Genomic DNA, 17205 nt, shown 5'->3' with positions numbered 1-17205 from the left:
ACATTTTTCTAACATTTGCAATGTCGTCGCACCATTGAAACCGTTTATAACGCACAGTTAACTCCAAACTCGTTGTTGCAAACTCAATTTCGTTTTGGAAATTGTACAAAATCCAGGACACGCATAATCGCACATGCACTCAATACAGCGTAACTTTTACAAATGTCCAGGTATTAAACTGAAAATTTGAGAGAATATCAATGACAGATGTGGCATCCTAAAAAAATCTAATCGGGTGACTGAGAGCGCCACACAGTGGTGATTCCGGTAACTTTTTGATCAAGGTAGTATTCTTTCTTTTTGGTGTTAACAATTTTCTATTGTTTTAAATCAACAAAATTTAGTGAAATGGTTGTTATGCGTTCTGAGCATGAGTGAATATTGAAAAAAAAACGTGCTTAATCCACCTAACAGTGAGATGCTACCTTTTGTTATTAATCAGCATGTGTTTTTCGCGTGAATATTCTTCGGTGTGCTTAGTTTTCATGAAATTAATTAAAGACCGTCGTTTAAAATGAATTGTAATTAAAATTTTTCTAACTGCAACACGAATCGATGACAGAATTTGTATGAATCTTAAAATGCTTTCAATCTAAACGTGTGACAATCGATTAAGCAATCCACGAGTTTTAGAAGTAGGTTCCTCTTTAAAGTTTTTGTCATTATTTATGGTACTTTAGAGACCAGCATAACCAAAAATAGTTCGTATGCCCATGAAAAAGTATGAGGAAAAAATTGAAGTAGTTTTGGGCCCAACTTTGAAGAATGTTTAATATCGTCATCTTCTATGACGGTTTGAATTTGAAAAACTTCCAACCCTGTAATCCCAAAATTGGAAGTTGGAACCGGATCAAATTCACCAGTTTTGTATGGGAACTCATTTTAATTTGTATTTTTGTTTATTTAATTCGTTTTGGCCTTCTTTTAGCTTCTCTCTTCACGATACTTTCGGAAACGGAATCCGGAAATCGGTGCAACCGAAGTTAGTTGAATTCGCCTAATGGATTGTAAATCATTTCATTAGATTCGAAACTGTTAGAAAATGTTAGAGAAATCGTAGTGCGTTGCAAATAAAATTTTTGGGTGCCTTCCAGGATCGAAAACTGAAAAATGTTTATTTAGTCGTCTACTCTCAAAATATGTGAACCAGATTAATCCGATAAATTTATGTGAAATTTTTATACTGATCACCCTGTATTTCCTGAACTGGAAGTCGGATCTGATTAAAACCCAAGCAGTTTTTATGGGACCTGAAGACCTTTTATTTGAACGTTAGATGGACGAAATTGGTTTGGCCATCAACTAGCAAAATGAGTGACATTATTTTAATTTCATTACATATATCATCCTGTAGCTCCGGAACCAGATGTCGGATCTAAATGAAATACAGAAACCTTATATGGGAGCATAGAACTGTTCATATGAGTCTAAGTTAGTAGAAATCAGTTAAGTCATCTCCTATCTCAAATTATTGAAATTATTCTTCACACACAAATTTGCTTCTCTCGACGAATTTCTTCGAATAATATAAGGGTGTAAGAAGTTATGTTCAGCAATTATTGGTGCAAGCAGTATAAATCAATATAAATATTGAATGTTGTTGAAACAATTGTATAAAACAGTATTAAAAATCGTGTTTTACTTTGCTCCGAAACATCGCTTTATCATCAAACGCTTAAAACTTCTACTACTGGAGTAAGGTGAAAAGTCGCTTAAACAAAAATACCGATATTTTCGTTAAAAATGGACGGATTTGTACAATCTATGGCTTGTTGGATAGCTATTACCGTGCGGAATCTAAGTCTAAAAACATATTCTAATTTCAATTAAACATCCGATCTCAAAACCTTCCATTTGTGACTAGTTTCATCAAAATCGATCACACACACACACACACACGGACATTTGCTCAGTTCGTCGAGCTGAATCGATTGGTATATGACACTCGGCCCTACGGGCCTTGGAAAATTTTTCTAAAGTTTGAGTGAATTCTATACCTATTTTTATATTAAAAAAAAGGCAAAAAGTACGAATTAATCATCAAATATTTAAAAAAAATCAGTTTGTTTTTGAGAATCGGATATTTTTTGACCAAAACTTTGATTTAGTGTTATTTTTCTTTTTGTTGGTGACAACTTTTTTTGTTTTTTTTATAAACAAAATTAATGATGATTATTTTCAAATCAGATGATTTATTTTCATAATCTCAATAGTTTTTTAATATTTTTTGTTTTTAAAGTATTCTTTTTATTTCATTATAAATTTAAAAAAATGCACCAATTAATCATCAAACATTCAATGAACAAAAGTAAAGTTTTTTTAGAATCGAATATTTTTGATAACGATTTTGATTTAGTGTATTTTTTCTTTAGTGTGTTGACAATTTTTTTGGTGTTAAATCAACAAAATTTTGTGAAATTGTTGTAACGCGCTCTGAACATGAGTGAATAATGAAAAAAACTATGATGAAAAGAAGAGAAAGAGACAAATCCATTTATTGTTTGCTAAATACATGCAATTCGTTACGTGTTGTCACTGTTGTTTCTGCGTTATATATGTTAGATCTGAACTTCGAATCTGAAGTCAGTTTTACTTCTGAAGCAGAATTCATTTCCTAAATTTAGTTTCCTCGATCATTTCCAGATTCCAGAACCTGCATGCTGGGACTAAATTCGGAACATGGAATTTGGATGTTTCTTTATTAAGCTTTGGAATTCAAGTTTAAAACTCAGTTCTAGAACAAAATTGGAATCTGAAAATGATTTTAGTTCCATAATTCAAGAGCTAAATTTTTGACTTGATTTATTGATTAGGATTCCGACCCTGAATTTGGCAACCGAATTCTGAGCCAGTCCCAAATCTTAAATTTAGTTCTTGAATCCAGCTCCAGAATTCAGTCTTGGTCCAAAATTTTAGTTCTGGTGTAGATAATTAAATGATGGCAAAAAAAACTAACAGTTGTAAACATTGGATAAACTCCGTAAATCGGTTCTTTTATATTCTCAATTGATTTTGCGAAGTTTACCTCTATTGAGTATCTTAATCTACAAAATTCGTGTTTTTTAATTGTACGGTAGAATATGTTTGTCGTCAATAAGTCGTACTTTAGTATAGAATTCTCGAAGCGAAGCGATAAAAGTTGCGAACGATTGTCTATACTCGGGAGTGTGGAGGAAGCATGGAAGTTTTATTCGTATTCACGTCCTCCTGTTATGTCTGTGACATTACCCACCCGCCTTTGAACGTTTCGTCTTCGACTCATCAGTCCATTAGACTGAGGGTTACCACATTAGCATAAGTCGGTACCCGTGCGATATCAAAAGCCCTAAATAACTGTTGGCGACTAGAAAGCCATCACTAGGATTCGTTCTTTCCAGCTTAGCAGTTTATGTTAAATCATTAGGTGGCGTTAGCAGTCTAACATAAACTGCTAATGTACTAATGCGTCGAAGACGTAAAAAAAAAACAAAGTTACGTGCACATAACACAAACTGGAACGCCTAAAATGTTTTGATGCACTAGTAGTTCAAGGTAAACATAATATACTCGATATATTATTGTATGTCCAAAAACAATATCTAATTTGAAAATCTCTTACTTCTGCTCTATTAAACTCAGGATGCTCTCGCACCCGTGACTTGCAATACAGTTTATCTCTGTCATTATCACATAATTTCGGAACACGATCGTCTAAACGGCTGCAGGGATGGATTGATTGAGGTCTCCATTTATTTTGCAGTGTGCACTTTTGCAACCTCTACTCCTGCTTCGTTCGGTTGCTTTTCGGATCATTGTAGTTTCGCTCCAGCACCAATCTAGCCGGGTACTTTCAGTCTACTTCAGAGCTTGATGTAGCCAGCAACGTCGTGTACGGTAAAATGCGAGACACTCACACTCATACAAGCACGTGTACACTTTTGGTGCGTCTTTTCGCTTTCAGTTAATTTCCAGTCAACTCGTAGCACCAAACTAACAACGGTCGGCGTCGTCTCGAGTTTTTTTTTCTGTTGTCGCTCGCGCGCCGTTCTCTCCTTCCTTTCTGTGTATCACATATTTAGTAGCACTTCTTCTTCCGTCGAGTCAAGACGCGCGCGAATCGTCGTCAGTTTCAAAGTGGCCTTCTTTAGAAATTACCTCGTAACTTTACGATTTAAATTGTCCCCGTTTTCGTACGTTTAGTCGGAAACGTTCCGTTGCCTGAAATCACTCCAAGCATTCGTGTGTCGGTAGCTCCATAGTGTAGGAGGATCTGCTTTATTGGGTGTGATTGGCCCACCGGCTCCGACTATTTAGGTCAATGAAAAGTGGTATATTTTCGACTGCATTGTGTACCAGTGAGGAATAGTATTGCCGATAAGTTTTATCAATTATATCTGGATGGAATGTAGTGTGAGTCAAGTAACGTTACATAACGTCATCGGCTAGTGAGCGGAGTTTGTGGTGCCTGGTCCATATCGAGCTAGCGAATTGATTCATTCATTGAGTAAACTCGAGACCTACGCAGTAGCCAGTGCAAATCATCATACGATCGCCTTTACTGGCGGGGATCCTGTTGAGAATAGTGGTCGAAGTACCGCAACCCCGAAGAGTAGGAACGTGCGTGGGGAGGTGTTGGGAGGAAGCGCGTTGGCTGGCGAGTATAGCGAGAGTGAAACCGTTTGTGGCTGATTTGTTTATTTCCAAACACAAAGCTGTGATTGGTAGAGCCAGTAGCCGTCACGGTAGCAGCTTCAGGCCGACAGATCTAATTGATTTCCAGCAGACGATAACCGACTGAATCGCGCCGAACAGGATGACGATATTTAGCTTGTAAGTTTTATCATTTTTTTTCTATTCAATATGTCCGATTAGTTATCGTTTGTGACCGTTTCATAATGCGAACGCATCTATCAAAATAATGTTTTACAAATAAGTTTTACTGTTTCGACATTCGCATACTTGACGAACATGTTGCTCATCATTTCATGTAATCATGATCATTTTACAAACTTTGAAATTCATACAATTTTCAACATTGTAGTTATTTCATTTATGTATCCGGGCATATACCAAAACGTTACTGTAACTGTGTGTCATGATGACAACTGTGGGATAAATAAAATAAAATCATTAGTATTACTTACATCAGCCATGGACTTCAGACTATGTAGATCATGCTTAAGTCGTCACACAATTATACGGATTCTTGATGCAATTTTTTAAATAAAACAATGTTTTCAGTATACTATCTTCCTTTTGCAGTGTTTTGGTCTTCTAAAGTTGTTAGCTTATAGCCGTTTAGGTAACCATAGCTTTCCTTCTACAACTGCAGATGTCTTGCTAAATCAGTAACTAGCGAATATTTTATTTTGTATTTTGTTCAAACTACATTATGAACTTGGGTGCTTTTTCAAAATTTTCTTTGTGGGATAGTGATAAGTTTTTGATCGCGAATATCGCGTGTTTTCAGTCATCTTAGATGAAATTTGCAGCAGTGATATTAGTAAATAAATTGAAAAGTGAATTTCTCAAGCTTTCGCAATCAAGGTGGAAAACGCATCACGCTAGCTTGTCTGATCTCACTGTTCATAAGAAAAAACCAAGGATCAAAATTGGGGGCGGCTCGTTTGGCATAATATCATTTGACGCCGTTTGGCATAATGGTTTTTGCGGCATAGTAGTTATTTGGCGCCCCAGCAGAAATCATCTCTGTCTAGTTAAGGGCGTTTGCCCGGATTAACCAAAGCTAGGAGTTATCCCTCAATTAAGTCCGAACGAGTGGCAGCGAGGTCGGACAGCAGGTCATTGAAAACGATGAGTCTTAGCCGCATTAGATCTCTCAAAATCGCAGTAAATTCAAACAAATTCTATTATGCAGCAGGTTGATATTTTATTCCAAATGACTGTTATGCCAAATGATCATTATGCCAAACGTGGTAGCCCCATAAAAACTAGATCATATCTTATTATACGATAGAAGAAAAAGGGCCTATGATTTTACACAATCAGTTACTAGCAAGAGCAAAATCTATTCAATAGCAAATGTGACTTATTGTTCGATTCGCTTTGAACGCCGTTTGCACTCAAAGAAAACGCACTCGAACTTATTAATTGTTTAAAAAAAATAAAACAAAATGGTGCTTTTAAGAACCTAAAAACGATCTTACAAAACTGGTTGATATTTTCTTCCATGGAAATGCTGTCAGTATATAGGGTAACGGTATCCGCATTCATCTCAGCTCTAGTAGTCATCTCATATACGAAAACTATTAGTGAGAGAGAGATCTCCTGTCTCTGTTCGATAGATTGGCTTTAAGGGTAAGTTGAAAATAGGTGCATTCGCGGCGCTATAACGGCAGTATTGAACAATTTTAGAACTATTTTTTTTTTCTGCGGAACTGCTGCTTAGAGCCAAAGAAAAAATATTGTATACGATTTTATTACAATATTAGTATTTGGCTTCCATTAGTACCGCCTTATTGACTGTAAACGTGTAATAACGCAGTATTCAAGAAGGGGGTAGATCCTACCTACGATGAAAAAAAATCATCATTTTTGCGAATTTTCTCCAGAATTTTCGTTCAACAAATAGAAATTTAAATGTTTTGCATGATAAAAAGCATCATTCAAACAACATTTTGTATTTTTTTTTCGTGGAAAAATATTGAGAAATAAGTCGGTGAAGAGGTATTTTTGAGGACACTTCTCAAATATCATGATTTGCGGTGTCCTCTGTATCTCAGCGCAGACTAATCAAAGAAACATTGTTAGAGCAGAAGTTTTTCTAGACCCCAACGTGTCTGTTTCATTATTTATTTTCATTTAAATTTTTGGTGGTTCAAAGTGAAAATTACGATTTTTCACGAAAAAAACCGCCATTTTGTAGCTGTAAAACCTCCTCAAAGTAACAAACAATAAAAAGCAAAACGTTGGGGTCTGTTTTTTATATGTAGAAAATGTGTGCAAAATTAGAAAAAAAAAATGGTGCAGTAGTTTTTGAATAACGATGGACACGAACTTTCAAAACCTGCTTTCGAGATAAACGCGTTTAAAGTTTTTATCTATAACATCAATGGAAACAATTTATTACTCCAGATAGCCCGTAGGGCCTAACATTTTCAAAACATCATATGTTTTCTTTTATAATTTGTTGTAATGAAATATTTCCAGAATATTTTGTCAAGTTTTGAAGTCAATCGAAGTAGAAATTTTGGGCCTGTGGGTCGAGCCGTTATTTCTTCGCAGTATAAGATGAACAAAGATGAAGGCTCATAATTTGCTGAGTTTTGTTCCGATAGGCTTGAAAATTTCACAGAATATTCTTGGAATGTTTTACTATAAGAAATAACAAAGAAAAAAATAAATGATTTTTCCAAAGTGTCAGACCCTACCCGCCCCTTAAAGAAAGTTTTTCCATTCAGCTGGTTGGAATGCATTGGGAACAATTAGCTAAGACTTTTTGCAGGCGACATTGTCATGAAATACTATTCCTGCAATCGCATTGTCCGGAGGATCCATCTTCGCGAAGATTAACGTTTTAATTTTGCCAAATAACAGTCAAATCGGATACTAAAACAATATCTTACTTTTGTGGTCGCGAAAACTTTGGTAACGAACACTGAAACAACTCGATTTTCATGAATTTTTGAAGACATAAGCTAGCAAAAAAAAAAGATGTGTATAGTTTTTCGTTTATTTGCGCGGATTTCAGAAGTTACGCGATATTTTTTGCGGTACGGTATCTTTCGCCTGAAAAGGACTTCAATGCAGGGTCAAACCGACGACACGACGAACACTGCAACAACTCGATTTTCATGAATTTTTCAAGACATTTGCTAGCAAAAAAAAGATGTGTATAGTTTTTCGTTTATTTGCACGGATTTCTGAAGATATGCGATTTTTTGTGCGGTACGTATCTTCCGCCTGAAAAGGACTTCTATGCAGTTTCAAACTGTGGCTGACAATGTTTATGTGTGAAATAATTCTATTTGATACAATTGGGTAAATTAGAAACCAAGATGGCGTTGAATACTGATGTCGTTTTCGCTTAAAAAATCTTCAACTGACCCATTGTAGTTTCTTCAAACAATCTATTTTCACGAAACAAAAGTTGAGTTCGTACTGAATAACAGTTAGGTTAGGTTCGGCATTAATCGAAAACAACATGAACTTCAATCATTGGGCCCAATTGTCCTTCAAATGTCGTTTGCCATTTTGGAATCCGTCGGATGTTGCTTTTGAAATTATTTTCTGATATATTACAATTTTCTTCAATAATTAAGATTGAGATACTACAGGACTTCAGCAGTTCGATTTCAACAATTAAGCAGATGTATGATTGAAGCTCTTCATCAACGTCACTAGTAGGGTATCACCTGCGGTTAGACCAATAACACGAAGTTAATTGTTTGCTCTGTTGAGTTGTCTTCCACAAACATAGGTTGGTTTGTTCTTGTTATTATTTAGAATAAGAAAAGGTGACACGATCAGGAGTTTGTTTTCCAACTTTTCTATCTTCTGTGTTTTGTTTTTGTTCGTCATCGTCGTGATTTGTTTTGGTATGTTAGTTTTCTCCAGTCTTCGTTTTCGTTAAGATTTACTTTCCTCTTCGAAATCAATAATTTACATTGAAGGTGAATGATGCTTTCACGAAGCGTTTCAATTTCAGTACACTTTCGTTCGTACTCAAATAAGCATCGATCGCATTATATGAGCAACCAGGAATGGAGAACTGGTGTGCTCTACATTTTTGGGAATGAAGCCGCTGCGTAGTCTACATCTGGCCATCTGTTACTTGACAGTGCAACTCAACACTAGTGGAATGGGTTGTTCAATTTTCACGTGAAAGTGAAAATGGAAATAATGTGGAAACGAATCGAACGAGACAGCGAACAGCTTCGGAACGATTTTGAACACCGTAGATATTTTTTCGTTTATCTACAAGGTGTCTACTGAAGCTGATAACATTCCTCTGTTCCGTTAAATTGGCAGTCATCTGTTGCCACACCAGTTCTAGGAAGCTCGACACCAGGGGTTCTCAAAGTGGTCGATATAGGTGTAGAAATCGACCCCCTATTGTCTGATATAAGTTGTTATTTGAAATATTTACGCTAAAAAAGTTGTGTTTATTTAACCATCCGCAGGAATCGGTAAGTATTTTACATCAATATTAAAAAAAGCAAAAGAAATTGAATTTTCAAAGAATTCGTTGATGGGGGTCTGAGGCCTAAGTTAATTTTAGTAAAGGGGTCGATGATCCAAAATAGTTTGGGAACCCCTGCTCTACACGAAGATTTTGACTAGATAGAATTACTGTGTGATGAAACACAAAACATGCTTCATAGCAGACCTCCAACAAATGTCAGGATAGCACTTCAGCGGAGAAGATTAGCTCAAACTGGGAGCGTTTGAAATCAAAAAAAAAAAATTTGCAATGAAAATCTCATTTGGCAAGGTATCTGAATCTTTGGAAAGTTAAGAAAATTTCTCATTATACCATGAACCACCAAAACTGAATCCGTTCACAAACATCTTATGGTGTTTTTGATACAACATAAAGCAAAACAACTATTTTGTCTGGATTTTGTCTGGAACTTCAAACCACTATTTTAAAAGCATACTAGAATGGTTTAAAGCTAGTTTAGAGCATTTTAACTCCAAGGATGTGGATCCACCGGAACTACGAGTAATCGAAACTGGGAAGCGAAATGACTCAACATAAAATACATAAAAGATTTTTTTTAATCCACCCTAAAATTACACTAAAGATTCTTGTTTATTCCACGCTAGAAATAAAAAAAAACGAAAACCCGCTTTTACAGGAGAATTTTAATTAGGGCATATATATAACTAACCAGCAAATTTAGTATTATTTTATAAATATATTATAATTTATAGTTTATGATATGTGTTGCAAGAATTAACATTTATTTTAGTGTTTTTTGTTCTTGTTATTCAACTGTACCGGTTTTTGAAGTTCTTAGAATGACCAACCAATACTCCATGAATAGAACTCACGTCAATTTCGTACAGAATATTCAAACGATATCTTCAGTGCGGTTAACTGGAATGGAATTAGATTCCTAAAATTTGCTTCAATTTGTAAATTTTCTGGCCTTGGTTACGAAAGCCGCGAAAGTTGTGATTAAATGGCGCCCAATTTTTAAAAAATTTAAAATCTGTTTGCCAAAAAACTAGGTTCAAATGAAAGGTTCAAGGCAATGAATATTTTATCCACACTGTAATTTGTATTCTGTGGGGATAATGGCTCAAAATTTGAATATATCGAATTCGTCGGTCGGTAAGTTTAGCACGTAAGTTTTGATACGAATTAGGTAAATCTTTGACACAAATTTATTCAGATTGATTCGGATAGTCCACAAAAGCATGCTTCAACGCTTACGGTTTTTTATTCCGAAATCGGTTTCTGAACAAATTTACAGAAAGTGTTCTGTCGCTTTCAAACGAGCCTTATATTCTGGAAATCGATTCAGCTACCTGCGAGTAAATTATGAAAAAAGTGCGGTTTGTCTGTTACGTCACTTCTACGATTATATCGCAGGAGCCCGAAGCGTCAAAGCAAAGTAAGGCAAAGTCCAGGCGTTTCATTCCTTTTGTGGAATTAGGTCTTTCTGTTTCAACAGACTTGAAAGCCGATTTTTAGCTCACATAATCATTGTATGGCTAGTACAACGTTTTTACTGATACTAAGAATCCTTCCAGTTTGAGGATCGACCATACGATGAACTGGCTTGTAAAACTAGCACCCTATGCAATGAACCGGCAACCCAAAGTGTCAGTAATTTTGTTTTTCAAACTTGACCAATGACATAACAGTAACCTTTAGATATTATACTTATCTAAAGGTTACTGTTGTGTTGTTGAAATGAGTACATCCGGTCTTCAAGAATTAGGGAATAAATTGTGGTTTGTCGGTTATTTCACTTATGTCATAATATCGCTAAAGCAGAATTTAGTTATTTGTTCTTCATAATGCATCACTCAATAACTCGTGTGACTAACTCTTTTCTTTTGCCAAAAATCGATTTTATTCATCAATACAATCTCTTTCAAGATAAACAATATCTTCATTCCAACACTTCTCTAACTTCTCGATGCCGTGCTTTTAGAAGGATTTCACTTTTGTCTCAGAAAAGGCTTCTTCATTTGAATAAAATTTCTCATCGATGAGATTTGTTTTTAAATCCGCGAATAGCAAGTTTTTACTGGGGGCCAGATCTAGACTATACGTTGGATGAGCAAGCAAAATGAAGCGTAACTCGCTGTTCGTGCTCGCATCTCACACCACACAGTCGAAAATCATTTACGGTCGAAACAACAGAAACAAAGACAATACAGTACAGTGAACAATAGAGTGTACGGAATGGTCAAATACGATTTAACAAAGCCTGAATCTTGGCCTACAAGACCAAATTCAATTTGTATAGATTTCAAGCGTTGCAAAGTTAGACCAGCAGCAAATGACATTGAAATCTTACTTAAAGAACGAATGCATCTAGACGCTAATAATGTAAGTGAGATTCAATTTAACAAAGCGTCTAACTGTGTGTACATTATGTTTAAACGTGAAAGAGATGCAATTGCATTTGCTTCGGTTAACAATAAGGTGCACAGCGTTGAGTGTGATAACATTGAATACAAAATCCCTGTGCACATGGTGGACAAGACAATAGACCTTCCTCCGCAGGCCAGCGATAAGTTCGTTCGGGATAATATGTCGCAGAATGGTGAAATCCTTCCCATCGAAAGGGAAGTATGGCGGAATTTTTTCCCCGGCATCCGGAATGGCGTACGAGTGGTACGTATGCAACTACGTAAGGCAATTCCATCTTACATCATTTGTGGTCAAGGTGGGACACATCCGTGTAAAACGCTGATTACCTATGAAAATCAGCTGGTTACATGTCAGTTTTGTGAACAACCTGCACACTACGGTAAACCTTGCACCGAAACTGGGAAAAGGACATCTTCAACCAAAAACAAGGTCAACCGTTCAACAATGGAAACTAGTGAGCGCAGTACTCCTGTTTCACCATCAAAGCAACCAGCAACTGCAACCATTGTACAACAAGGCGCATCTACAGCAACTAGCAACGAGCTCAAGACTGCGAACATCAAGGAAAACGAAAAGAAGACGGAAATCAACAACAAAACCACCGATGCGGCAATGGATGACGAGACGAGTCACGAACAAAGTGCCCCTCAACCCTCGCAGGAGGAAAATGGAAGCTCCTCTCCTCCTAGAAAAAGAGTGACAACGAGATCCTCTTCAAAAAATGCATTATTTAAAAAATCGGCTAATTCGGCCACGTAAAGCTTGTACGCAAATAGGCCTGAATCAAAATACCTTTTAAATAAAAAAAAAGTGAAGTTTTTTCGACATAGGTAATTTTTCCTTGATTTTTGCATTCGAACGTTCTAACAACGCTATGTAGTGTTTGCAATTGATTGTTTTTTTCTTTCTCGCGATAGTCGATGAGCGCTTCGGACGTGGCCAACCGGCTGCCGTCCACTCAGATGATGATCATTTTGATTCTGGAGTGAAGTGATGGATCCATGTTGCATCCATTGTCACAAATCGACGCTAAAATCTGATTTATTACTTGTATATATAACTAAACACTGCGCTCAATTATCAACACGACTGTGAGTAAACCCGGCACCCGCTTTGAAAAGAGTTTTCTCATGGTCAAAAGCTCATGCATGATTTTGAATACACTGCCTTCTGATAAATTTAGGGCCTTAGCAATCTAACTAAATTTCAATTTACGATGAGATATAACCTATTTTCGATCTTTTTTTATGCTTTCTGGAGTATCCACCTTAATTGGACGACCAGAAGTTTCATCATCATCGGGGTCTGTTTGACCACATTTAAATCCAGTAACCCACTGAAAAATGATTCTTTTCGATGGAGCGAGTCTGTACAACACTTTCGAAGCCATTGCTAAGCTTGTACAGTATTTTTTCATCAAAATGCAATAATAAATTAACACACGAAATTGTTTTGAATCCATTGTTTTGAAAATGACAAATGACCCTTTACTTAAATGGGACTTTTTTCTGTCTAATGGAAATTTCATGCAATTTCACACATGGTTATTTGAAAGTTGGTATTTTCTAAACATCACACGACTTTTTTTTTTTCAATCATATAATTTATTAAGGCACACTGCTTAAGCTCTAAGATGCCAAGGGCTTTTTCTAATTTTAATTAACAAATAACTTAAAACTAGGATAGTATAATAAGATAATGTAATGACTTTGGCAGATCCCGCCTTCAGCTGGCAATCGGCACCGGCCGGCGTACTGAATGTAACACGTTGGTAAGTATCTTGGTATTAGCCGCTTTTTTCTGTCCGTGTGGGTTCGCGGGGGACACCCCATCACACGACTTGTTGGGTAAGGTATTAATTGATCAACATAATAGTAGCTTTCCAACCAGTCTAAGATTGTTGAAATTAGCTTTTCCATCTTCGAGAAAATTGAGCGTAAAGGAAAAAAAGTTCGGTTTGTCGGTTATGTCTCCAGAATTGTCAGCCCTTTGATCTCCGAACTTGATCAACAACTCAATAGTAGCTTTCAAACGAGCACCGGAACCGAGCAAACGCTACAATTGCGCGTTATCGGTTACGTCATTTATACCATTTCTTATAGCAGAAGAGTTAGTGATTTGATCTTCAAGCTTGTTCAACGACCAAAAGTAGCTTCCTTACGCAGTCTAAGATTGTTGATATGGGTTTAGAAAATCGAAGCTTATCGAAAAAGTGCAATTTGTCGGTTACGTCACTTTTACAGTTATATCTCCAGTACCAAAAGTGTTCGCCAGCTGATCTTCAAACTAGATCCAAAACTCAATAGTAGCTTTGATTGTTGAAATTGAAACAAATCTTTGAAGGGGTTCTCATATACACACATACACATAGAGGCATTTTCCGATATTGTTAAGCTGAGTCGAGCATTATATAATAATCACCTTCAATCCCAAGCTGGGGGGTCCTGAAATTCTGTACCCTTCATATAGAGAACGGCGAAAAACTGTACTTGAATTATAAACTTTATCGTCGTAATAAAGCTGATTTGGAATGCGATGACTTCAAAATAAATAGCAAAATAAAGATTTAGATTACATGTTGAAATACAGGACAACAAACATTCTCTCACTCGTTTTTGCGTAGCGTCTTCGCTCTTTAGTGCATAGTAGTTCAAATTAACCTGCTAGTGTTACATTATACAAATTTGTTGAAGGAATTTCTGTGAACTTAATGGAAACAGAATAATTTATCACAACTACAAATTTTGTCCAATGAACAAAGAAGAAATTCAAATGGTTTATATTGCTTCCCTTTGTTTAGTCCATCCTGAGCAAAACAAAACCATCATTTGACAAGTGTTTATACGATAAATAATCGGAATGAGAGCGCACTTTAGTCGAGTGCGAGGAGCACAAAAGGGCTGTGAAATTTTTCCGGGAAACATCTATTGATCTTAAATCTACTTAACGCGCCTGAAGCAAATAATCGACGCGAGAAATGATCTGTTTCGTATTGCGTACTGGGCCTACATCATTGCGCCAAATTGAACCCAGCACATACACACGGTTGGGTAATACGAGGGAGAGAAGAAACCGATAAATAATTAAACAAAGAAGCTGCACCCAGTCCGGGCAGATGAAGGCATGAATGAAACAACCCAGCTGAAAATCGAATTGAAGTAAGAAAAAAATTCGAATACAACAACGCAATCTCTCGTCCCTAGGCCGCTTCCACCAGGCACACTCGGTCTCGGTCCGCGCATGTAATGTTTGTGTTTTCGTTGTCTGGCTCGAGGGAGATCGTGGCCCTACGCGGCCGAGCATCATATAATAAGAGCATGGTTCTAAGACAGGAAATCCCGGGACGCGCGGATGTACGCATCACGTATGATACGCACGATCTGTCGAATTACGCACCAAACAGTAGCAGTTTTGTGGCTGCCGTTGACGATTTGTTATAGGATTAGTCCGTTTGAGAAAACAACAATACATGAAAGACGAAAAAAGAAAAACAATCATTTCATCTGAAGGCACTGGGAAAGCACTTGAGTCTGATGAAGAATTGTACACGCTTATTATTTTGTTCTATAGATTTTCCAAAAGGATCATGCATGACGATTCTTTTTGTCTTACTACAAAGAAGAGGCACAGTAAAATGGTTGCTGTGTGTCGGTTCAGAGACTTTTTGCAAGACCAATCTTTGTTTCATACTTCAAAGAAGTTCAGTGTGTGCACCATTGCGAATGCGAAAACTTTCTAAAGGCGAAACAAATCCCTATTCAAAATGTAACATCTCAAAGTGGGGTGCTCCGAACAAGTTAGATCAACTGTTATAACGTGTGGCGTGACGATGTCAGCTAATATTGGAAAAGTGCGTTAATAAGTGGCAATTATCTTAACCTGCAACATTGGGCAGCCACTCTGTGGGCAGTGGAAGCAATAATCGAGCTTTTCCTGTGCGTGAAAATGTGTACACTCACTTCCAAGAGCATGTCATCAGTATTGCTGTAAAGATGATATCTCTTCGGTTGGATAACCAACAGACATCCGGTCATTGCTATGCAATCGATTGGTTATTGAATTCTACAAAAAAATGGTTGCTTGTAGTAACGGTTGTTGAGATTTCCATGGACAGGACGTTTCACATTTAAAAGGAAATTTCCTTCGTACTCAAACATAAAAAGAGCTTATGAATGCAGGCGACATGATACTGGAAATTAGAACGTAATGTCAACGATGCAGGAAAGTTCCAGAACGAAATCAATCTATTCCACTTTGTCTGGTTGAATTTATTTCCATCATTAGAACTGGACAGCATTTCCTCTTTCCTCATATGAAGCACGCTGGCTCATTAATGTATAATTAATAATAAGCTCATTAATATACAAACACAATTTTGAAAATATGTTAATTGGTGAGGTAGAGTTTTTAACTGACGGTGCGAGACGGACCTTTAAAATGTGTTTTCGAGAAAAACGCGTTAGAAGTTTATTATCTATAAAATCGAAAGAAACAATTTATTTTGTAGGGTCTAACACTTTCGAAAAATCATGCTTTTTCTCTGGATTCTGTTATAATTATTAGATCCTATTCGTCCCTCAAGTGACCGCTATAACCAAAAACATCACATTGTTAACAAAAAAAAATCAAATTCTGGCTCTTCAGAAAGCGGTGGCCTCTCGCATACAAGCCCTTAATTCTCTCTTTTGCCCGGTCTACTCATAGTTTGGTATCTTTGCCTAAGTTAGATCCGAACAACCGGTAGCTAGGGAGGACATGCCGGGTATACACCAAAGCAAATGATACAAAGTAGTCAATAATCAAATCAGTCAAGAGAGTATACTTAATAAACTAAACACGGGGAAATGAATACATCCGCTATTTTGAATAGGCAATATTTCTGGAGCACGATTTCAGATTAACAAAACGGGCGGGAACAAAACATTAACGTTTCTCATTTTTTCCATATTTTCGACCAATTCCAATACAATATTAGGATAATTGTTCGACTCAGTGAAATGAATCTTTCAGCGAAACGATACTTTCGGCGCAACGGCTTTTGGCGAAATTGCCCTGGCCCCAATATGACAATGTAAAAAGGAGGAATAGCTTTAAAAATATTCAGTTAGTTGAGGGTCAAATAAATTAACTTTGGTTATACCGGTTCCCAATTACCGATTCTATAATCACCGGAAGAAGTAATCCAAAGATACCGGAATAAAGCTTCCATCGATTTCTCAGAGATAGCTAAACCAATTTTCACAAACTTCGATTCAATTAAAAGATATTATGATTTGGTATTGATATAAGTGAATTAGTATTATTTTTTCCGGATCTGGTGTCCAGTTCCAGAGTTATAGAGTAATAAGTGATACTAGTTTCAAAATAACGTTTGAAAATTACACAGAAGAATAAGGACGAAATTTTCAAAACTGATTTCCAAACTTTTCCAATCAATAAGTTTCGTTAGTTGATGACAATACAAACTGTTCCATTTTCCGGTTCCGAAAACACCACAATAGATCTTGCATGCATATCTTATATAAACGCTAACCATAAAGGCATCGTTACACCACTAGCTGGATTAAAATAGTGTTTTTTAAAATGTGTTATCACTGCAGACGGAAATTGGATTTCTAATGATAATACCAAACGCATAATCAATTCATTCA

The 17205-nt window shown here is 36.5% G+C and overlaps 1 protein-coding gene across 2 annotated transcripts in view; it reads left to right on the top strand.

The window, feature by feature from the left end:
- Window positions 1-17205, top strand: part of LOC131430149 (protein Star) — an 87810-nt gene that overhangs the window by 8207 nt on the left and 62398 nt on the right. The window contains exon 1 of one of the 2 annotated variants that reach the window (XM_058594873.1): window positions 3959-4809. The exons of the other annotated variant lie outside the window; for it this stretch is intronic. Within the exon in view, the coding sequence (XP_058450856.1) occupies window positions 4793-4809 (17 nt within the window). The 5' untranslated portion in view covers window positions 3959-4792. Of the gene's footprint in view, window positions 1-3958; window positions 4810-17205 lie in introns of those variants that run through there. 2 annotated transcript variants of the gene reach the window in all.

Source organism: Malaya genurostris, chromosome 2 (assembly GCF_030247185.1).
Source record: "Malaya genurostris strain Urasoe2022 chromosome 2, Malgen_1.1, whole genome shotgun sequence".
Taxonomy (NCBI): domain Eukaryota; kingdom Metazoa; phylum Arthropoda; class Insecta; order Diptera; family Culicidae; genus Malaya; species Malaya genurostris.
Note: the sequence above shows the minus strand (reverse complement) of the source record. Positions and strands in the feature narration are given on the sequence as shown.